The sequence below is a fragment of the Leptonotus elevatus genome, chromosome 16 (assembly GCF_054856555.1).
Source record: "Leptonotus elevatus isolate MCC_2025b chromosome 16, RoL_Lele_1.0, whole genome shotgun sequence".
Taxonomy (NCBI): domain Eukaryota; kingdom Metazoa; phylum Chordata; class Actinopteri; order Syngnathiformes; family Syngnathidae; genus Leptonotus; species Leptonotus elevatus.
Genome location: NC_141254.1, coordinates 15,276,251 through 15,300,365, shown reverse-complemented (window position 1 = coordinate 15,300,365; position 24,115 = coordinate 15,276,251). Strand labels below are relative to the sequence as shown.

At 38.3% G+C, this 24,115-nt stretch overlaps 1 protein-coding gene and 1 long non-coding RNA gene across 2 annotated transcripts in view; one reads left to right on the top strand and one right to left on the bottom strand.

Annotated features, from left to right (window-relative positions):
* Window positions 1-688: 688 nt before the first annotated feature.
* ar (androgen receptor) lies at window positions 689-23,492 on the bottom strand. Its single transcript, XM_086097830.1, has 8 exons — window positions 22,125-23,492; window positions 13,795-13,946; window positions 13,540-13,656; window positions 8,795-9,067; window positions 8,085-8,229; window positions 4,100-4,230; window positions 2,299-2,447; window positions 689-1,328 (listed from the first exon to the last, which is right to left on the bottom strand). The coding sequence occupies exons 1-8, from the start codon at window positions 23,132-23,134 to the stop codon at window positions 1,170-1,172; spliced, it is 2,136 nt and encodes a 711-aa protein (XP_085953956.1). The 5' UTR covers window positions 23,135-23,492; the 3' UTR covers window positions 689-1,169.
* Window positions 16,011-24,115, top strand: part of LOC147160924 (uncharacterized) — a 29,167-nt gene continuing 21,062 nt past the window's right edge. The window contains exons 1-2 of the long non-coding RNA XR_015097348.1: window positions 16,011-16,490; window positions 17,758-17,821. This is a non-coding gene — a long non-coding RNA (uncharacterized LOC147160924). The remainder of the gene's footprint in view (window positions 16,491-17,757; window positions 17,822-24,115) is intronic.

The window sequence follows — 24,115 nt, the reverse complement described above, 5'->3', positions numbered from 1 at the left end:
GCGTTGAACTTCACTTCATCACACGCAGCTGTTGGTAATTTGAATGCAAAGAAATCAAACTAATTCATGGAAACGTCATGCTTCATGATGCCCAGGAATAACTTAATTAACATGACAGAATTTGATCAAGTTGATAAAAAAAAGTGTAGCAGAATTTGCTCTCATTAAAGTACTAAATGACACAAGATTGAAGACTTGCTTAGGAAAGGTGTCAGTTCTCGTCTTATTGGATCTCAATGCAGTGTTTTGATCATAATATATTGTTGAACAGGCTGAAAAAGAACAGTCCTAAAATGGTTCAAGATCCTACTTGAAGGAATTTTGTGACCATTAGAATTCTTGAATCCGATCGAATGATGTGGGGGTTCCTCAAGGGTCAGTCTTTGGACCCCTTTTGTTCAGGATGTATGACCAAATTCTTCAGAACACAAATGTGGGCTATCCTGTTTCTGTAGATGATATATGCAGCTATAGCGATCAAGGTCCACATATGACAATAATAATAATAATAATGCATCAGATTTATATAGCACTTTCCTAAACACTTCACAATGGATACATTATTCATGCATTTTTTTCATTGATTTTATTTTTTTTATTCTACTTTTATTTAAATTTTTCAACTTTTTGTTCACTATAAAAAACATGGTACAAAAGAACACTGCTACTGGCCGTTTTTATTTAATTAAATTTTTTTTAAAGTACGTTATATTTATTTTAGTCCCAAAAATAACTCCGCCACAAAATTCTGGAGTGACTCATTGCATTAAATATCTGACCGTGTTAATTAAAAAACAACAAAAAACTAAGCAATATTTTGTTTGTAAACGCAGATTTGTATTTATTTTTTAAAATCCAGCTCTTTTATTGGATTTCCTAGCCTTGTCAAACGTGTAGGTGTACATAATGACGTGTTTCCAATATGGTTGGTGTGATGTTCATTTGTGACTTTGCTTTGTGGCATCTCAGCTCGGACTGACAACAGAAACAAAAACTCACACGGTTGTGACCAAGGAAACAAAATATGGCTTAAAAGAGTAGATTACAATTATAAGAAAAAAAAAAGAATATGAACTCATAATTGCCAGGAAACAAGCCATGCCAGGCTGGCAGCAAAAGATGTGTTACTTCTTGATGGGAAAATAATCCCCCCCAAAACATGTCACGTGCTACTCGTGGAACATGATGGGATTGGCCAAACCTCCCAGGATTCTCGGTATGTGGACAGAGATGATTTCTCCAATCATATCTGGGAAGCTCACCTTGGCGTTCATCGACTTAGCTTGGAGAAACAGGTCATACGTAAACTGCTGCAGTTTCTTCACCATCTGAAACGCAGGAGAAATGACATTAAAAAATCAACGACAAGTCTGAAATTTAATTCTGCCGATTTGTATTACTTTACCAATCAACCTATCCCAGCCGACTTTAAATAAGAGATACACATTAAGGTGCAAAATTTTCAACACATTTTGCTGAACAAATATTGACTAGCATGATTGTCTTCAAATGTCCAATGTTTTCATTCCATTCACGGTGGACCATTTCACGCTTTCCATAAGAAAAAACATCCTTTTTTTATTGACCATTATGCATAATTTTTTTAATCTGAACTCATTTGCTACCAAAAATGTATAAAAACGTTCTATTTTAAATATTGCCACGTTTTTTATTGTTATGCTAGAGCATACAGAAGGCTTTTGACGCAGCCTCTGAACTGAAGAAGAACCTAAAATGGTTCAAGATCCTACTTGAAGGATTTTGTGGCAGCAGAGTATAAGAGATCAACCAGGACCATGTAGAAAAAAAATCTATTTTACTCACATTTCTAAATAGATTTGTGAATGATGATGAACCTTAGCTATATTCTAATGCTAATTGCTTCAAAACGGAAACATAAAAGAAAACAAATATACTTTGCTTCCTGGAGAAAGAAGAGAGACTAATATGCAGGAAAACAGCTGGGAGCAAAGGGGGTTGCTTCAGTGAAAACGGCTGCGAGTGAATGTCCTTTTTAAAAAAATAAAAAGTAATTTCCGTTTAATTAAGCTCTGCTGGGGGAGGAAAAATAACCTGTGTGAGATTGATATCAGAGTCCGCATTAGAAACGACGTGCAAAAACTTTTCAAATCTGTCTTATCGGCGTGTCATATTAACAGCCTTCATTATTGCATTCAATTTCACATGGTTCTTTTCTATTTAGGTTAAGGTTTGAATGTTTTTTTTGTTTTTAACATATCGGTATTGTTCCTTCAAGCACAGCAAAAAGTCTTATTATTAGCAAGGAGTGCATCTCACTATGTGGAGGGAGTCCATCAGTCGCGTGAGGTAGTAGAACCTCTCCGAATTGCCTGGAAAGCGAACGTTAACCAGCCGGCGGAGTTCGTTGATGTAGCTGTGGCGCAGCTCTTCAAAGTACTTCTGGCTCTTCAGACCTTCCACTGGAACTGCAGCAACAAAAACGTTCAGACATTTCTTTTTCATTATTTTTGTCAATTTCAAGTTTCTCCCCCCGCTGGCCACAGAAAGAAATTTGTCCATGTACGTAAGTAAAGAGATGCTCCTACAACAACAAAAATAACCTCTGCACAGTACAAAAGAGCTTCCATCTTATTAACTTGCATAGTGCTTGTACTGAAAAGATGAAAATCACTGGACACGATCAAAACAACATGTTCCCACAGCTTTGCGAACGTTGACTAATCCCACAATTCATTCTTGTAGTTGCAACATCAAACAATTCTCTTAAATTAGCTCATTGACGGGAATATGTTGCGTCATTATCGTTAACGTTCCTCTGTATTGCTGCCGTCCCTCATTTTTTCCCCCTGCCTTATGTTGACCGCTCTCTCGTAACATCTGTTTTACTTTGTTTCTTCATCTGTGGAAGTTGAACAAAGTAACAAGCCGGGTATAAAGTGCAGACTTTCTTTTGAAATATAGGAACATTGCCATTAGAAAAAGAAATACATCAAAGTATTGATACCTGAAAAATCTACTTCTCTACCGGTATAGCCGTATAGAGAGAGAGTTTGGCCAACTCGGCTTCAGCAGTGTAACAAGATGGCGTCCATATGTCATGTGACAAGGGTTGTTATAGTTTTGGAATTTTCATTTCATTTTGAGTTTTTGTTTTTTAAATGTAGTTAGTTTTAAGGCCGGTTCTGATAGTTTTGATTAGTTTTAGTTATTTAAAAAAAAAATGCTTAGTTTTAGTTTAGTTTGTTTCCGTATTAGTTTTTGTTTATTTATGTATTTACTTATTATTAAATGTGTATGACTTGTGCGCAGAGGTGGCAAATCCAGGTCCAGAAAGTAAAAACTCTGCCACAGTTTGGCTTTAGCCATTGATGCTTACTAGCTAGCTAGCTAGCTAGCTCCCTCCTAGCAGGTAAACGAGCACCATGGGAGCTAGCTAGCTAGCACCTGGGGTTAAAGCATTTTGTTGTCGCCTCGGCTCGACATCATCTGAAGGTTCTTTTCTATTGACTGCTATGATGTCACTTCTGTGTGACACTTTCAAACGTCCTTATTCCAGGTAAATAAATCTACTTAAAATCACATTTAAAATCATCCCCAAAAGGCTAATTAATGCATTCAATGAATTAGCAAAGATTAAAACAAAGGAAATTTTTGCTATAATTAAAGTTAGTTTTGTAAACACAAAATGTAGTTTTAGTCAGTTTTTGTTTAAAAAAAGAAGAAGCATTTTTGTTTATTTTATTTCGTTAATGAAATTGTTTTTTGAATTTTAGTTGTAGTTTTTTCATTAGTTTTCGTTAACTAAAAACCTTGTATGTGACCACATGACATATGGACGCCATTTTGTTACCCTACTGACAAAACTGGCCAAACTCTCCCTATATACGGCTCTAGTAGTATATAGTGGTGAATGGTGATATTACAACTTAGCCTTACAGTGGACCCTATAATAATTAGAATTGTTTTTTTGAACCCACACAATTTTTTTTCTTTCAAAATTCAAACACAGCTCCACCCACAAGACCCCGAAGGTACATGGTGAAACACCTCCAAGTCTTCATCTCACATATAGACTAGTTAGGCAAACTGAAATTCCCATGAACTAATCCCAACTCACCAATGCTGAAGAGGAGCAGGGCCTTCATGCATAGGTATTCCTCATGCGTGAGCTGCATCAATACAAACTCCTGTGACAGCTGCTTCATTCGGGTGCAGTGCTCGTACATGGAGGAGACGTGCATCCGTTGCCTGCCAATGAAAAGAAGAGCGCTTGGGTGAGGAGGCGAGGTCATGGGAACGAACGCTCAAATCACAAAAGAAGTGAGGCATCAAATGTTTTTACACGTCTGACATTTGGTTGTGTGATGATGAGCTGCAGCAGAGGAGATGTGAGGTTACCGCCAAATTGGTGAAAATTGTAATGCAAAGGGAACAAAAGTGGATTTTCCTTCTAACGATATTAGGTCTGAAAAAAAATTGGGTATTTCCCATTCTGACAAGCACAGGCCAGCGAGTGACCAGAGGTCCGACACAAGTGTTAAATCGCTTTTTTAAAAATTATTATTAATAGGAAATAACCACATTGTAAAAAAGCTTATGAAACCAAGACGAAGCAGAAAGAATAATATTTCATCAGTTCTAAATGGAAGGATGGAAATTTAATGGAACATGTTAGATTATTCCGCACAATGTGACTGATCCCAACTGCTCAAACTGGTGCACGACCTTACAAACTGTACTTCCTGATAAATTTTGTATTTCCTCAGATAGAAGCCAGGGGCAGATTAACAGGTGTCTGTGGGAAAATGCATTTATACATCACAAATTATACTTAAAGGGGACATATTATGGTTAACTGACTTAGTGAGGAAAAAGTGTGCCAAACCCAAATCACTTTCGCAAATAAGTATAACACTGCAATGCAGGAAAATGTAAGAAAAATTTAGTAAAATAAGAAAATGATTACCTCAAATAAACCAAATTATCTCTTAAGAAATTTCGACTTAAATTTAACTAAGATTTTGACAAATAAGAAATTACTTGAAAATAATATTCTTAGACTGAAAAGTAATATTGACTTTTTTTTCAATCTGTAATATATAGAACTATTTAAGTTTATGCAAAATATTAAAATAAGAAAATTTAATCTATGAAGTCCCAGTTCAAAACCTTGTGATATTGGTAAGTCGTCTTAAATTGTGGAAAATGTTTGTTTTAAGACTCACAGTACCTTAAGTTAACCCTGAGTATCTTAAAATAAGCAGAATGATCTTGTCTGACTATCTTATTTTAATCTTATTGTAAAATTAACACGTTTTTAACTCATTCACTGCCATTGACGGCTATAAACGTCAAATTCATTTGAACTATTTCTATTAGTTTAAAATTGTTTCCACTTTTGTTAACAATTGTATGAAAACCTAGAATTTTTTTATTGTACATTTAAAACAGATATGAAATTTGTGATTAATTGCGAGTTAATTAGTGAAGTCATGCGATTAATTAATATTAAAAACTTTAATAGGCCGATGCCCCGAATTTTTAATAATCTTTTCTTTTCCTTTTTTTATTCATTCACTGCCATTGACGGCTATAAACATCAAAAAGTCATTTTAACTATTTCTTTTTAGTTTACATTTTTCCCCCCCATTAACAAGAGTATGAAAACCTAGAATTGTTTTATTGTACATTTAGAACAGATGTAAAATTTGTGATTAACCGTAAGTTAACTAGTGAAGTCATGCGATTAATTACAATTTAAAAAAAATGTAATCGCCTCTTGCCTTTAATTTTTAATAATCTTTTTTTTTTAATGAATGCATGGCAGTAATTGAGTTAAGCAAAAATAACTTGTCAGAGCAAAATAAGCAAATTTAAGTTACATTTTGGAAATTATATCTCGCTTAAGATTTCAGTCTTTGCAGTGTAGCTAATTTAAGATTTAGTGTCTTAGTGTAATTTCACACTAGACAGGCAGTACGAAGACCCAACTATTTGGATACAAGCAATAAAGTCAATCTACCACAATATTTATATAAAATGGCTTGCAGCACTATCATTTTGGGGACTGCTGCCTTTGTTTAAAAAAAAATGTGTGCATGTCTATGCATTGCGTTTACAGACACCAAACTGATGAGACTCCGCTAAGGCCGCCCTTCCAATTAATTCTCGTTTTCAGATCTCTCCCACTCGTCTTTCATGTGCAGTCCAATCTCTTTGCGACAATTAGAAGAGTGCATTCAGTGCAAGGCGCCCAACATATTGCTCAAGCTTCGATGCCATGGCGAGCTCCAGGTACGCCTCCACCTCGCTTTCCATAAAAAAGCACAACAATTATTCAATCACTGCTGAATTTGGTGTCTCATTACAATTCCCGTGCCAGCTTTTTTTTTTGCCACTCTTAAAGGATAGCCTGGCTTGGCGAGAGACGGTAAGCAGCCAAGTGACAGGGAGCAGCACTTGAGTCCATTAACACTTAGCGCTCACATTTCTTTCAAATAGCTCAAATTACCCACCTTTTCTGAATTACACGGGCTCCACCAGCCGTAATTCACTGCTCCAATTTGGAGCTGCTAATCCACCAACACCTTGAAGACAACCGAGTAATCTGTCTTCTATCCTGACACTCAAGTCAGTGTCTTAAATGTACTCTTAGATGTAATTTTAACAACTTGCAAGTCTTTAAGTGGAGCCTAAAGGAGAACATGGTCGGAAATTGATTTCAACATCATTTTGGGATACCTTTTCATGACCAGTTTCCAATTCTCTATCCTGCTTTCACTCTTTAGGCTCACGGTTGTGCTGGAGCCCATCACAGCTGACCTTGGCCGAGAGGCAGGTTACTCCCTGGACTGGTTGCCAATAATTTAATTCGAAAAAAAGAAAAGAAAGTTACTTGCTTGTGCTGGAGTGTCTCCAAATAAGATAAATAAGCAGCACAGTGGTCTAGTGGTTAGTATGTCACTCACAGGCATGAGATTCTGGGTTTGAGTCACAGTGCAGACTGTTTGTAGAGATGAATTATGCATGGCCTAACTTTATCTAAAACCCCATCCTAAAAATAAATAAATGAATACATAAAAAAAGCTCCCTTCCTCTACCTTTTATCTTTTAAAATAAGCAGAGCAATTGACAGAAATGCATTAGTGTCTTAAAACAAAAAGGTAAAAGTGTTTAGTTCCACAATTTTTATAATTACAGGATCATTTTTATTTTTTTTCAATAATGTTGGTTTTCGATGCTAGCCCAACCTCATATATACACTCCATTTGTCCCTTTTTGTTGCCTCTTTGCATAATTGCAGTATGGTTGTCACGTTTGAGAATAGTACAAACAGGAAAAATAGACTAATGGCCATACAATTGCGTTTCAATTTTGCTTTTGCCCCCAACCCTATCTACCAAATGCTTACTAGGTTTGAGGACTCAAAGTAAATGAGCACACCACACTTAACCTTTTGGTTCATAAGTGACCCAGCTACCATGCTGTAAAAAAAAAAAAAAATTCTATAGATTTAAATAAATAACCTACAAACAATTCACAAAAGATATACAGATTTAAATAAATACCCTAAAAACAATTTCCCTTAAAAAATTAAATATTTTTATAGATTTAAATAAATACCTTAAAAACTATTCACTAAACCAAAAAAAAACAAAAAAAACAATTCACAAAAAAAAGAAGACTTTTATAGATTTAAAGAGGTACCCTACAAATAATTCACTTACAAAAAAGAATATATTTTTATAAATTTAAATAACTCTACAAACAATTCAACAATACAATACATTCTATATGTTCCTTTCGTTAGCAATAGAATTTCTTACTGGGTCGCCCCGCTGTCTGTGGCAACCAATATTCTCATCTGAATCAGTTTCATTCGGCAGCACCCTCACAGTTTTACGATAAGAACTAATGTTCCTCACTTTAATAAGGCTTAAAAGACTGCAACTATCTCTATTTTATGGAGAGAGAGAGAGAAAACTAAGATAATGTATTTTTGTGATTCTACATATAAACAGGGTGTCATGAACGAGTGAATGGAAAAGATGTGAGACAGCAAGAAACGTGTCATTATATGTCAATTGAATGTGATCATTTACTCATTGAAGATGAGATCAGGCGCAAAGTACAGCATGCTGCCGTTGGTGTTCTTATAGGAGCGCCACCCCAAGGCAAACACCATCACGGTCATCCAAGAATTCTGGATGACAGTCATTTGGTCATCCACATGAAGGGTCCGAAAACCTACAAGCAGTGATTACACATTAAGACATTTTAAAACAGCTTAACATGTCTTGACTTATCTAGAATATAAAAATATATTTAATGTGTCAGCATTTCCTCAACAATACCCTGTGGGATTTCTCATGGATCAATTTTAGGGCCACTACTTTTTCAGACAGCTTTGTTCTGCTTTCCTGTTTATCAAGTTCTGTCATAACCAATGGACAACTCCGATTTTTAGATGTTTATGCTGCATTTCTCCATCCAAACAGCAATTCTCTTTCTCACAATTGCAGTGAGATCAATGCCAACATGGGCTAGTCAGAAAAGGAAAAAAATGTAAATAATTTGCAGCCTATTCTAACATCCCATGTAAAAAACATTAGCATCAGTTTCCATACACAATTGAAAATCTGCCATCTTGTTTCTAAAGAACTTGATGTCCTTCATCGACTGGATTGCTGCCTGAATTTCTGAATTGAACAATGATGCTTTCGGTCCTGTGGCATGACTGTCTTGGATTGTCTAATATGCAAAAAAAGAAAAAAACTACTTTTTGAAATGATTTGAATCACCGGTGCCTTACCTGGGAGTCCTTTCGCCCATTTGACCACTTTGACCAATTGTCTTTCTCCAAGCTCGTTGAGGCTGCTGAGCAGAGAGGCTGCTGAGTCGGGCAGGGCGCAATCGTGGCCTGCATTCACCACCTCCGGCTCAATGGACTCCAGGATGTTCATGAAGACCACTTGTTGGGTGTTGGAATTCAGGACCGATAAATTCTGGATAGCCTCTGGTTTATTGATAATAATTTGCTCCCTTTGGGCATTTTTGGGCTGTCCAATCTTTTTCAGTTTACGTGCTAGCAAAAGGAAAAAACAAAAACAAATACAGTGTCATTGTTTTGTTGGATCAATTGTGGTTAAAAAGATAAAGAGATTGGTGCTTTAGAAATGATGAATCAGGCAAAAAGTCATTTTCGAAAAGTCAACCGTTCAGATTCAGAAAACTTTATTCATTCCTGTACGACATTCATTTGTCTTTTTATGCCGTTATGCCAAAAAGATCTGAAAAAGGCAGACTGGGTGATTGCATTTCTGAGAATTCAAGTCATTTCACAAATGATCAATTTAAAAATGCTTCATGCAGTCAGTGTTTTTTTTTTTTTAAACCTAACCAAAAAAAAAAACTATTATAGCCAACAATACCCAGACTCATCTTCTAATCTCCCAAACTTTTGGGTCAGATTGAACAGATGCGTCTCATGTGATGGAAAGGTCTGCGGTCATTTTGTTCGAGGGGTAGCTTTTTTTTATTTTTTGGACTCCTTTTAAATTCTTTCCTACCTAGAAGATTTTGCAGGGAAGCACACAATTGGGTAAATCGTGGCCATTTGCATTACATTTGGGATTCATCCTCCACTAAAAAGCAGAGTGAAATTGAGAGATGGAGAATGGGAAAAAGCGCACGAGTTGAAATTGAGAGATGGCGAATGGAAAAAGGTGCTCTCACCGACCTGTGGCAGATGCTGCATGTGACAACCTACACTTACAGACCAAACTGATGCATGATTTGTTGAGTCAATCAAATGAGGGTTCATAGAAAAAATATTAACGTATAATGATGGCGCTTTTTTTAACTTGAGGTTTAAGACCGTTGATGTCGTTCAGCGTTAAAACTGTTGTTCAAGAATCTGCCTTAGTCATACTTTAAGAGCTTTGACGTGTGTTGATCTATGGTAAAATGCTGACGACGTCTGGTAAAATATTAGCCTTCTTAAATCCTGCAGAGGTCATGGTTTAGGAGTGCTTTACTGCCTCGTGGCCTGGACGTAAATCATTATGTCTTCTAGAGTGGCCCAGTTAAGATTCCTGACCTCAGTCCAATTGTTATTATGTGGCATGACCTCCCAAGGTTATTTCTCATCGTCATGAATTAATTTGAACTATTTCTATTAGTTTACATTTTTTTCCCACTTTTGTTAACAAGAGTATGAAAACCTAGAATTTGTTTTATTGTACATTTAGAACAGATATAAAATTTATGATTAATCATGAGTTAACTATTGAAGTCATGCAATTAATTACTGATGCGATTTAAAAAAGAAGAAGAAAAGATTATTAAAAATTAGTGGCGTCAGGCGATATATATTTTTTATTGTAATTAATTGCATGACTTCGATAGTTAACTCACGATTAATCACAAATTTTATATCTGTTCTAAATGTACAATATTTTTTTTCTAGGTTTTCATACTCTTGTTAATAAAAGTGGGGGAGGAAAGTTAAACTAATAAAAATAGTTCAAATAAATTTTGGACGTCTATAGCCGTCAATGGCAGTGAATGAGTTAAAATTAAGATGGAATTTTAAATATGGTTTTCGTATGGAATTAGTAATAGGCTATGTGTCAAATCTCAAATCTGTGGACTCACCAGTCTGAGCAGTGTGACCCAAGTAACAAAACCTGTAAGATGTAGCCCTCCAAAGTGAAAATAAACACCAAAGGTTTTTATAAGCATCACATTGATTACAATGAGACTCAGTTCTCATTCATGGCTTGTTAATAGAACAAAAAATATATATATTCTGTTTCAACCAGATTTCCGACTTTGGTCGCTTCTTTTGGATGCTACAGAATTGGAGGAAAACTAAATTTACATATGTGTTTCCTTCCTTGTACAGTTCTAGAATTATTCTGCCAGAGTGGAAGTCCCAATTTGAGGACACAAAAAGTTGTATGCAGGTCAAAATAATTTCCGTGGTTAATTTTCCTACCTGCTAAATGACAGTAAATGTCAACTGTCTCGTGATTGTCTTTCGTAGTTTCTGTGGAGAGACTCTTATTAAAACTGCCACCCAACTTTGCGGCTCAGTTCGCTCAATATTGAATTTCAAGTTTTAAGCCAGCCTCAAATGAGGTAGAGGTGAGAGCAAATTGCAAATTATATAAGAAGTATCATTTGCAAATCTAACGTATCTACATGTTGATCCCATGACAAACATCAAATAAAAATGCTTAATTAAAAGTGCTTGCTGGGGATATTACCAGCAAACAGGCTTCGCTAGTATTGCGAATAGCTTATTTTTTTTTTCATTTGTAAAAGTAGGCTGGTAGGACTCATGACGTCTCCTACATTGTGATGACGCACGAACAATTTTGTTTGATAAATTGATAAAAGCCATGCAAGGAGATGAGCTGTCTTGCACATAAGCTGCTCCCTTGAACCTTCATTTTTCGATTCATTTTTCAGATGACGAGCTCCAAATATTAGCGCAGGATGATGAGTGAATGAGGACAGCTTGCAGGAGCTGCATCCTGCCCTTGCACGATGAAAAAGCTCCTTCGCTCTTATTGAGGAAATAACATTCCAAGAATAATAAGGAATTCATTTAATCAGAAATTAAATGAGATACTTGAGCAGATGCCAAATTGAAGAAAATTCATAAAAAGTAACTGTTGTTTGCCTCTCTTGAAAGGCTTTCCATTTTTAAGTATATCTTAAAAATGAAACTACATGTACTATTCCACGATGAACTAGTACTAGGCACTCAGTAAAGTGCTGACCTCCACCATGGCTGAACAATGCTAATTTGCACCAGAATTATGGAACAAATCCACATCTGGATTACAGTCAAATTGTAATCGCTTTATCGTGTTCCTACCACAGCTGCACATCAAATTTTATTCGGTTTTGTTCTCACTGTGCTGAAAAAAAATGTGCAAATCGTTTTGCATCGACTTTGTCTGTGGAAAAACACAAAAACATTTTTGTTTTTCACAAATAAAGACTTAATTTTAGCTGAAAAAAAATAGCATGACTCACAAACAGCTTTAGGAGGGAAAATAAAATACTGAGGAACTGTAGAATATTTTGGCCAATAATATATGTGACATGCCGCAAGTGAGTAACACACTTATGATGAGAACATACGTGAAAGGAGGCTCTCTTTAGCACCAACTAGAAAAGATGTGCCTTTTTATGACCAATCACTACATCAGAAGGCATTTTTGCTCCATGGGTTTGTCACTGACTCGTGGCCAAATTACCAGCATGTCTGCTGCTTTAATTCACCTGTCACATGTCAGCTTTGTGCCTGCTGTACAATTTTCAAGCGTAAACAGAATGAAAAAATGGAGGGGAGAGGAAATTGAACACAAGACCAAAATTAGCCCACTACATGTCAATCCTTACAGCCTAATATGACAAGCAGATGTGGCTGACAGTAAGGGGAAGTGAATGAAATAGGTCGAAATTGCACGGCAGCTCGGTCAGGGGCTTGATTATCACTAACATCCCCTATTGTGATGATGCCGCAATTGAGGAGAGTTGCGGAGGATGTGCCGTGGAGAGAGACTGAAGTGCTTGGTCTTTCTTGGCAAAGCACTAATACTTTTACTACTTCGCCTTCCCTGTAATGTGTTTTGTTCATGCAGTACACACTGAGCTTATTACCATTCATTAAAACAGCACCTGAATTCAGCACGTGCTTGTGATTGCAAATGGAATAGTTAAGGGTTCATCTGGACGTGAGAACTTTTACATTAAATAACACGGTAAGTGACATCATTTTTATGTAATCGGATTAATACAGTATTTAATGTGTGCCGCTTATGGAATTATTTTTTGCTTAAGTAATAATTCAGTTATGTTGAAGATACAATATAGAATTTTTTAAATTGTTCATTCAGAACAGATATACAATTTGTGATTAATCGTTAGTTAAAGTCATGTGATTAATTAAAATTAAAAAAACGTAATCGCCTGACGCCCCTAATTTTAAAAGATTAATAAAAATGAGGGGCGTCAGACGTTTAAAATTTGTAATCATAATTAATCACATGACTTAAATTGTTGACTCACGATTAATCAAAAAGTTTATATTTGTTATAAATGAACAATACAAAAACATTTAGGTTTTCATAAAAAATTAATGAAATAAAAAAAAGTTAAACTAATAGAAATAGTTCACATGAATCTTTGACGTCTATAGTCGTCAATGGCAGTGAATGAGTTAATATCAAACTTTTGCTTCAGAGTATTTTTTTTTCTTCGAAACAATTATGACCTGTGGTAAAAAGAGGCAATAAATCAAATACTCATTATCAGAAACATTGATTTTCATAAGGAAATTAAGTGAGCCATGTCTTTCCTGTCCTGTCAAATTATATGAAAATGACCCATTTATTTAATATATGAAAAGTATAAAACACAACGTACGCATCTTTCAGGAATGAGGCCATCTATGCTGTGGAACAAGCATGCTCTTTTCTTATCTTATTGTGAAAATTGATTCAAAGTCCAGTGAGACAACAGTAATTTAGTCCACCCTACCTCCGAGAGTCATCCCAGCTTCGAAGCACTTCTTCAGCCTACAAGATGGACAGTTTTTTCTCCTCAGTTTATCAATGGTGCAGTCATTCTTGCTGGCACACAAGTATTTCTGCTTGCCTTTGGATAAAGAGGAGAGCAGATGTCACGTGTAGGTCACAAATAAAAGGGCAGTATCTAATGTGTCATTTGAGCTAAAAGTTAAAGATGTTGCGGTGTGTGTGTTCACACCACATACTCATTTCTGATCCTGTTTACCTTCTGCTGCTCTTTTGAAGAAAACCTTGCAGCTGCCGCAGGTGAGTGCACCATAATGGCATCCGGATGCCTCGTCCGAACAGATAAGACATGCTCTCTGCGGCGGATAGAAGAACTCCATGGGGATCATGTGCTCTCTGCCAGTCTCAAATCTACAGTTAGCCACAAGAAACACACAATGTGTGTGTACACGTTAATATCAGAACATTAGGAAGGCGACACTCGTATAATCAAATGGATCTAACTACCGCATATTACAAAATTAACCTACAGCCGTCACTTTCTGTAGGCGTAGAAATCAGGATTAAAGAGGATTTCACATTTAATAAGTTTCCGCAAAAACGAGACTGAGCTTGAAATACTTCCTGTTTTCACTCCTCTTCCACTTCTATCCAATTTACAGTGTCAAACATAAGTGTGCAAACATCTTGTGGCTGATTGTGGAGTTACACCCAAAATAAACAGGAAGAGCTGGGGCATACTACAGTCATATTTCCACTTAAACCTCTAATAAAAACCATGTGCAGGCATTTGCGTATGTTAAAACAGTGTGAGTTATAGGTTTTCACTTTGCGTAATAAAAACGACAGCCCCTAACCGTGGTTTTGGGACTGGGGACGGTGTGGGAAATATTTGCGTGTCAAAAGTGCAGCCATGGGACTGACTGGGTGGGTGGTGGTTGGGGGGTGGGTGGGGGTGGGGGTAGCAGGATGCACCCAGCGTCAGCCTTTGCGCACAGACAGCGATGGGGAAAAAACATCCAGACATAACGACGACTCAGATATCAAGGTTCATAGTAAAACAGACAAGGGCAAAATGAGTTAAGAAAAAAAAAACATTTACACAAGACAGTATCAGTTCGACTTAGGTTGGGGGGCGGGGGGGGGGGGGGTAGTAAGAGTGGAATTATAACTCAGCAACTAGTGAGAGCTCCATCAAGGGTAAAAGTGAGAAATGTGCCAGCTAAGTTTGCGATGGTAGATCTCAGAGGACCCAAATTAACAAAGGCAGCTGCACGTAATCCTGAATGAAAATGATACAGGAAACCGTTCCGTCCCATTAGCGATAATTGTGCTTATCTTAAAATACAATGCATTAGTACATTCCCAAATTTATGTCAATGTTAACAAAAAACAAACCCATGAGGAGCCGGGAAGCTATTACTTAGCTTAACTGTTTATTTTGGCTTGAAGTGTGTTTCAAATTGTTTGTGAAGACCTTAACAGTTTACTGCAGATGCAGTACAAGGAGTCCAAAGTAAGGCTCACATAAATTCTGCTTAACACTCAACAGTGGTCAAGACAAATAATCAGTGAGGCGTGTCAGAAAAGTTCTAAGTGTCTGCCACAAAAGATGTATTTCAAATCCACACTACAAGTTTCCGCTTTGAAATCCCTCTGGAGCAGGAGCGTCCAACGAACGGGCTGCGGGCCAGAACTGGCCTGCCAGGTCCAATACGGCCAGTGTGGATTATTCGACCTGCAGGGAAGTTCAACTTCAGTGATTCAAGTGTGGTGGTACACGTACTAAGGAAGCATATTGTATTCACTTGATTTCTTTTTTTTTTTTATCCCGTTTTTCGAACTAATTTGTCAATAGATCGGTATAATTTTAGTCAGCTAACAGTTTCCATGGAAACATTTTGCAGGCGGGTCTCCATTAGCGAGTCTGCAACAAGTCATTTGGAGTTCAGAGGTATTTAAAAAAAATAATTTAAAAAAATCCTAAAAACAGAGCACCAGCTTGTGTCTTTGGAAAGCTTGAAAATTATAAATAACATATTGAAACAAAAAAGAAAATGAAAAACAGAACATTTAAAAAATGCACGCGCGCACGCACGCACACACACACACACATACAAACAAACAGAGCTCCTCAAAAAAATTAGTCAGAAAACAGGAGGTTTTTTTTTTTAAGTTAATGCAATACGCTTCCATAACGTACCTCTATTTGGCGTAAAATAATCATTGCACACTGTCGCACTAACACTGCAATTGTGTTGCTCATAAATTCTGTATTTCCAATTTTCTGGGAGGCCTTAAAGGTAACCAACAGAGTGTGATTTATGATTGGCCGGAGATTTGCTGAGGGGCGAGAAGACAGGAAGCAGATGCATTCAATCAGACACATATCTTGCGTCCAAATTCTCAAGGCTGGGTCCTCCGAAAGCCGAATTTGTCGGCTGCATGACGTCACTCCCGACGCGACACGACAGAACGCACGGACTTTTATTTTTATTATTTTGCTTTCTTTATTAATTCACACTTCAACATCCAATTCAAACTGAGCACATAAACGGTGCTGTCAAACAAGACACAAGAAAAAGAAAACAGCACGCACGCACGCACGGACTTACCAAGAAAAAGAAAACCGCACGCACGCACGCACGCACGCACGCACGCACGGACTTATAAATGAATTGATTGTCAATGCGGCTTGCCGGTCGCGCATTGACCGACACTCCATTCATGTGTCAGCCTGTGCGTGTTGTCGAGTCGCGCCAGGAGTGACGTCATCCAGCCGACAAATTCGGGCTTCGGAGGACCCAGCCTCGTGAATTTGGACACAGGCCCCGATTGACCAATATGAGACATACAGTACTGTACTAGTTTGAACTTGTTAATGACTATTTGTTTTGAAACGAAGATTTTTGTTGAAAGCTCCCTACTCACCCTAGTTCCTTCATCCAAGCTAAGGTAAGCGGCCATTTTTGAACACCTGCTAAACAGCAGTGACTGACTATATACAATTTGTTTTTACTCATGTGTCCTCTCCCATCACCATACGCACTGACTTCAGGGGACTCTTAAGAACTGAACTGCCTTCTCAATCAGCCTGTCCAGGTTTCTACTCTCAGGACGTAATATCATGCTGCCCCAGCAGGCCACTCTCTGAAAGATGGCTGCTGTGACGGAGTTATAAAATTAGCCCTCAGGGAGTCCACTTTTATGTGAAAGGACCTGAGCCTCGCCCCAAGACAGTCTCCTCTGGCCTTTTTTGGACAGCGTGTTTGTAGTCCAGTCTCATTTCAAAAACTTTTGTGACAATGGGGAGAGATGTAATTTAATTCTACAGTGTATATAGGATGAAAAGCAATGGTGCCAGAACAGTTCCCTGCAGGGCTCCTATTCACCACCTGGTCTTAAATAGGTCTCCATGACCTTATGAGCTGCAGGCAGTTAGTGGGGTAGTCTAATCCAGTTGCAAAGATGCTAGTCCACTCCAATAACTCCTGCATGTCCAGGGTGGTTATCAATTGTGATATCTTAAAGGGATACTTGACTCATTGAGCCATTGTCAGCAGTAAAAAGTTAATATTTTGTCCAGAATTATTTTTGATACCTTTATTATTTTTTCATGTACAATTAATACCTTTAAAAACACATTTTTCCACTTGCTGTCGACTGAAGATGACCTCACCTGTGCTGGGGAAGTAGGTAACGACCAATCATGGCTCACCTGTTTTCTGGGTTTGGTCTGCAAACCGAGCCCTGATTGGTCCGTTACCTACTTCCTCAGCACAAGTGATGTCATCTTCAGTCAGCAGCAAGTGGGGATTATTTTTTTTTATTTAAGGTATTGAGTCTACCATGGGCAAGTGACATGAGAGTGGTATTCAATACATTTCTGACTGTCGTTATTTGGCGTTCCCACACTCCGCTTGCGAGACTGAAGTGTGGTGCGTTCATCACGAAGTCACTCTCTTTGTGACAAAAATGTAGTCAATCTTTTGGTATCTAGTTCCTTCAAGGCTGCTTTAAACTCATTTTGTGCTGCAACAAAGTGTGTTCCTTGGTCACAATGTATTTGGCGGACTGCACCGTTAACAGCAGTAAAACACCTTAGTGCATTTATGAACACGTTTGTACACCGGTCCTCCCAACTATTCAATGTGAATGGCGCGGGAGCAAAAGCAGTTGAACAAAAGCCCATACCGTTTTCGTTGTTTCCTTCCCTCTCTAGTGAGGACCAAAACAGTACATGCCGCAGTACGTGAAGGGCATAGACGGCTCCAACTGTTCAGCAGGTAAGTTGCTCATTCATAAGTTGCTACGACGCATCACACATCAGGGGATGAAAGAAGCAACAGTTCTGCTCATTCCAGAGATGATTTGATTGATGGTGAATCATTTTCCTTGGTGTTTTACTTCATCGCGATCGTGAGATATAATGAGTTTGGTCACATGATGTTTGAACGAGTCTTTGATAGATGAAAGTCGCCCTCCCACCTTGAGGAGACCGTAAAGATCCAAGAAAACGTCAAGGTGGTACAGTTTGTCGTTGGAGCAGGCTGCTGTAGTTAAACAGTTTGTCTCCTTTCTGTATGTTTGTCCTTGCACATCCTTGTCAAGGTTGGCAAAGTCACGTTGCCAGCTCTCCCACGTTGGAAGCTCTCCCACGTTGGAGTGCTCCTGGCAGGGCATCAGCCCAGTTGATGCCTTGGTGGCGCATTTCATGCAAGATATTTTCCCCGTTTTAGTACGTATGGCGCCAAGGGGGTCGTAAATGGATGCAACAGTTGATCAAATGTGTCGCTGTGTTGCTGGTTATTCTTTTAAAGTATTGTTAAATCTGAAACAATCATTTTCTATACTCCATAGAATGCCCAAGGTTCGTTCTTGTGGCGGGTTTTTGAATGTCAGGTCCTTTGTTGGTTGTGTCCACAGCACACTCAGAAGGCGGGATACTTTGTAGAACAACATCACTGTTTGAGATTAATTTATGTACATGAAAAATAAGGAAGTTATCAAATTTATTCTGGACAAAGTATGAACTTTTTACTGCTGAAAATGACTCAATGCGTTAAGTATCCCCTTAAGAACCTGATCCTCATAGTGCAAACACATTTAAACATGTACAATGTATTGAGAGAGCAGTATCCATGAATAACACCAATGTATTGTACAATCTAAAAACTGATACTCACACGCACAAAGACGATTATGATGATGCCGTAAAACAGTTTGTTCCCGTTTTGACACAGAAATAAAGCTGTCTCCTACATACATGGGTCATGTCGAGACATGCAGATTCGTGTCATATTTGTGTTAATTTAACCGTGAAAAATATATATATATATATCGCGGTATCACAGTATTCAAATTTCAGCTCTAAAATGACCTTTTGGGAAATATTTGGGTAAATAAAAACACATTTTCCCCACTAAACAAGACGATTTTATTTTTAAACAAAATATAGTATATTTAGTACAGAAGAATATATATATATTTCATTCTTCTTAGTAAGTCACAGTGTCCCATCACTGGTGTGCTATTTCTATAAGAGACCCGTGATGCGACTCATGTTGTCCTTGGGGCCAACTAGTACCTGTTGGCGGCCCTTTTCTTCCTCAAAAATGACAATCATTACCGGTGACAGTCATTAATAGCGTTTTTTGAAACCTTTAAAAAAAACAAAAACATAATCCATTTAACCAGTAACCAGCCCAAGTCTGGTGTTTACATTAGTTGGATTTCATTGTGGCGTACCATGAGACCGTGACATCATTGTGTCCCAACATCTGGAGAACTGAGAACATACAGTAACTCCTCAAGAATTCCATTTAAAAAATTTGCTTTTAGTTCAAAGCTGCTTTGTCCTTTTTCAAGAATATGAGTTGATTATATTTGTGGAAAGTCATTTTGAATTACTGTACAGAAGAATATTAGTGAAAATGAGTCAAATGGAAGCAAAGAGCATTGCTTGTGCTCCTCGCTGGGCTGCAGGCATGGGGATTCTCCTCAGTCAGCGGACATGTTTGCTAGCCATGCATGATGTATTTTGAACAAAGTGAAGGTTCGGGTCTTGTTATAGATCCTAAATTAATCCACTTACCAATATACTCGATGGAATAATCATGATGGAATAATGAACCTATTGTACTTGGATCGAACCGCATGCAACACCCAATACAAAGGATGGGTGAGTACCAATACCAGGTATAGGTATTGGGGTGAAAACTGGATTTATTTCAAGTGATCAAGTACTCGCAGAGTCTGCTGATACCTGTCACCAAGGACTATTTTCCCTGCTGGAAGTCTTACAGGCAACATAGTGCTTTAATTTACTTGTGTATATTAGTCTGTATAATAAACACACCTGTTGCTTTTTTCCCCCTCTTAATGTCTCCTAATTTAATGTTATTTTTCTGAATAGGTAAGAAAATCTATATAAATATCGGCATTTTTTCCGATGTATCACCCAGCCCTATTTTCCAACTTTGTAGTTCATTTGTAGGTTCATAGTTGAAGCTGTATCTTCAATTTATTTGAACAAGTACTAAAACTCATGGAGTTCTTGGTTTTGCACTTTTGCTAATTTATTTCAAATAAATCAGAGACTGTTGTGCCTTGTGTCAAAAGCTTTCTTTAAAATGATCTGTCATTTAACATTGTCATTGGTTTAATAGAAATTGTATTAATCAAACTTAGTGGTATTTGTGAGTACTCAATTTGGAAATTAGAAATGTTTAAATTGCCATTGGGGTAAATAGGTCTGTCTTTAAAATGATCTATTATTGGTTTTGTGGGGTACTAGTGGTATCGGTGACTACTAAAGCACGTTTTGAGTACTGGTGCTGGTATCGGCCGTCTGCACACACAAAAAAAGTGCTATTGAGCAATTTAACTAGTTGGGAGTTTTCAGTGTGCTGGACTGCACTTTAAAGTTTCAGATCAGACCAGCATTAAACTAATGCAGACCTGTGTCAAACTAATCAATCTACGAGCACGAATTCTCAACTGGGTTTTCAACAGCAGCAATTAACAAACTCAGAGATGCTATTAGGTGAAAATCGAAAAACCTCTGACTCAAAAATACGTTTCTACTGTACACATATAGATAACATTTGGCCGTAGCTTGGCCTTGATCTGTTTCTCCTTGTGATCTAATTTGTGATTTGGCTACAGCAAGTTTCACTGTCATGGATGCAGTTCAGTAATTCCCTACAATATGATTTGATTGATAGTCTCGGCGTAGAGAGCTGTATTAGACCACCAATACCAGAAAGTACCCACAAGCATGAGGGATGACCGCGGGACATCGCCGCGCTCTGTTGTCCGCTAAGCTCTGATGACAGTTTTCAAAAAATTATTGTTTCTTTTAATTCCTTACAGCCATTCTTTGTAGCTAAAAACACAAGACTTCAATTAAGATTTGATCCACTTGCTGTAATTTCATGTGATACGGATAATTTATAATTTCTTTATATACTATAAATAAAAAAATTAAGTTCCCATAGTAAACATTAATTAAAACAATTTATTATTTGAAAAAGACAAAAAAAGAAAAACATATTGTTTCTAATGTATTTTCAGATATTGTTTTGTGTTTTTGTTGTTAAGAAATCAGGCAATAAATATTCATGTACTTCTCCCGCTCATGCTGTGAGCTGAAGTCTATCCGAGCTGGTTTTCAGCAATAAACGGGGTGCACCCTGGATTAGTTGTCACACACCACATCATGAAAAACAACCATTAACACTCACAAGTTAAAAGTCGTCAATTAACGTAATATGCATGTTTATGGAATCTGGGAGGAAAATGAAAGATGATAACTGCACACAGAAATATCTGAGCTGAGATTCTAACTCAGAACCCCTAAACCAGATATGCACGCCACATGCAGGAGTTTCACGCTAAGCCATAAAATATAGCATTTAATTCCTCAAGTCACATAATTGTCATTTAAGGCAAGTTTTTTTTTTTTTACTTGACACTAAACTTAAAACAATGCTTAGATAATGAGGAATACGTTTGTCTTAACTAAACAAGTTTTGCCAAAATGCACAGTTCAATGTGAAAACATTTTGGGCCACCAGTTTGACAGCAAAACAATAAATATTAGAATACAGAGCAGTTAGTAATTCGGGTTTCGTTACATTTAAATTTAAGAGATTCCTGATATTGGTCAAGTGCAAGGGGAGAATTAATACTTGAGCCCAGTCATGACCCTGGGTCATAAAGTCACTAATCTGGTAAGCACACTTTTTTTTTTGGCAAAGGTTTTTTTCTTTATGTTGGTATATTAATTAACATCTGGTTGTGTTGCGTTCTAGGTGAACACAAAATAGTTGAGCAAATGTCATCCCCAGGGAGAAATTATTATTTGGGACACAACTCATATTATAGCAATATAGTGCAAGTGTAATTAATATAAAATTATAAATAAATAAACTGTTTCAATAATTTCCCGGGGTTACATTTTATTCATTTCTAAATTTAGTTGGCTCATTTTTATTTAATTTAAGTCACATTTGTCGTCTTTGTAGTCTCATTGTGGATGCCTTTTTTGTTTGTTTGTGTACTTTTAAGTGTGATGTTTTTGTTTACCTTGAGTCGTAGGAGACATCGACCCATTGTCCCATTTCCGCCTTGATGAAGTTGGCGTTGGCGTTGGCGTTGGCGTAAGGCGGCATCACCATCCCACCGGAGGGGTACCACTGATCGGTTCGCCCGGTGCTCCTCTCGTATGGCTCGCATATGAAAGCCGCGTTCGCCCCACTCGTGTGCGGCATCGGCACACACTGCCTCGCCCCCCAGAGCTGAGGGTTGTACCTGTCGCCATGGGAGTAGTTGTTGCCCCACTGCGCCTCTTCACACGCTTCGTTCAGCTCCTCCGACTTCACACTGACGCGGTATGGCTCCAGTTGGTACCCGCAGTTGTCCGGACCGTAGTCTGGCGACGACACCTCAAATGGCTTGTAGGCTCGTCCGGCGAGCTCCAAGTCGTGCGACATGGACGGCGTGAAAACGGTGGCCATGTGGTCAAATTGTTTACAAATCAGTTCAGTGGAGTCGGCTAGCGCGAACTCCAAAGAAGAAGTGGTAGCGGGATGCTGTTGGGGCAGCGTTGTCTCGGAACTTTTAAACATCGCTTCCCGCTCCTCTTGTCCCGACGAGCACCTGTACTTGGCGGCCGACAAGGAGGCGGGGTTGGCGGCTCCCGCTTGGTACATACAGCCGGTGGCCTGGAGGTGGTCGGAAGCCACGTCGCCGGTGTCACTCGAGTCCGCGGAGAGCCCCAGAGACACGGACACGGCTTTACAGAAGTCGCGGGCTGTGTCCGAGATGGTGGCGCAGGCTGGAATGGAACAAGGGTCGCCCACGCGGTATTGCGTATGGGGCGAATCTTTGTGTGGGTCAGCCTCTCTCTGACAGCTCTGTTTCCCCCTGTCATACGCTCCATAAATATTCGCGTTGTTGGCTTCCCTCAGCTGGTCCGTTTCACCTCCTGCGGAGTTTATGGCCAAAAAGCAACTTTCTTCCGTCTTTGACTGGGCATGTTGGCCGGTCGCCGGTTTGTCCCCCGCTGGCCATAATGTGCTGCTACTTTGGCTCATTTCCCAAAATAGTGTTTTTTTTTCTCTCCCCCTGCCACTTAACAAGTTCTGAGAGCGAACTTTTTCTTCGACGTTCGAGTCACGTCCAAAGAAGTGTGAGAGGAGATTCGAACCTCGTCAAAAAAAAAAGTGAGTTCAATTCACTGGATAAAATCACCGAAGTCTTGGCTACTGTCTACCACTATCACATAAACAAACAAGACGACCAGTTGCGTGGAATTAAAACGTATTCATAAGACGACAGTGCTTCTTCAATTCAATTTTTGACACACGCGACTGCAACTCACGCTAAAGCCACAAAGCAATCCTTTGGATCAAATGCGCTCTTCTGAGCGCGCTTTCGTAATTCCAAAGTGGCACGAAGTGGGCAGGGCAGTTATATTACGCGTTATAGTCTCCATGGCTGCTCTTAGGGTGAGAGAGGGGGCGGGGGGTGACATTATTGTGCATTTTAGGGTATCCTGGATTTTGTATCCACTGACCAACTGCTCACACGAACGTTTAGTAAATAGTTTGTTATTCTGAGTGATTTGGCCTTGACCTGAAAGCGTTTTAACACAGATCCTTTCCACAAATAAGTGTATTGTTTTGTTAACTTTATATTTAGTGTGATATGAGTGAGTAGCTGAGAAAATATTCCTCACACACAGATCCATCCCAAAAATAATAAATGAGTTTATTATTGTTTTGTTAACTTTATATTTAGATGAGAACATATTCCCCGTTCCCTCATCTGTAGTTTGCCCTTTCTGAAAATGTACTTATTAAATTGTCTTTGTTTCAGGTTTGTACTGAGGTTTGTACTCAGCCTGAAAATCTACGTTATTTTTTTTTGCCATAAATGTAGCCAATAATTTGAGTGCCTATAGTTTGGGAAAAATCCTGAGCATATTTGTCCTTAATTTAGACTTTGTCGTCTTTGATTACTTTGGTAACCATTTACTATCATTGTGCTGCTGCCTATGTTGGCGTGATGAATTA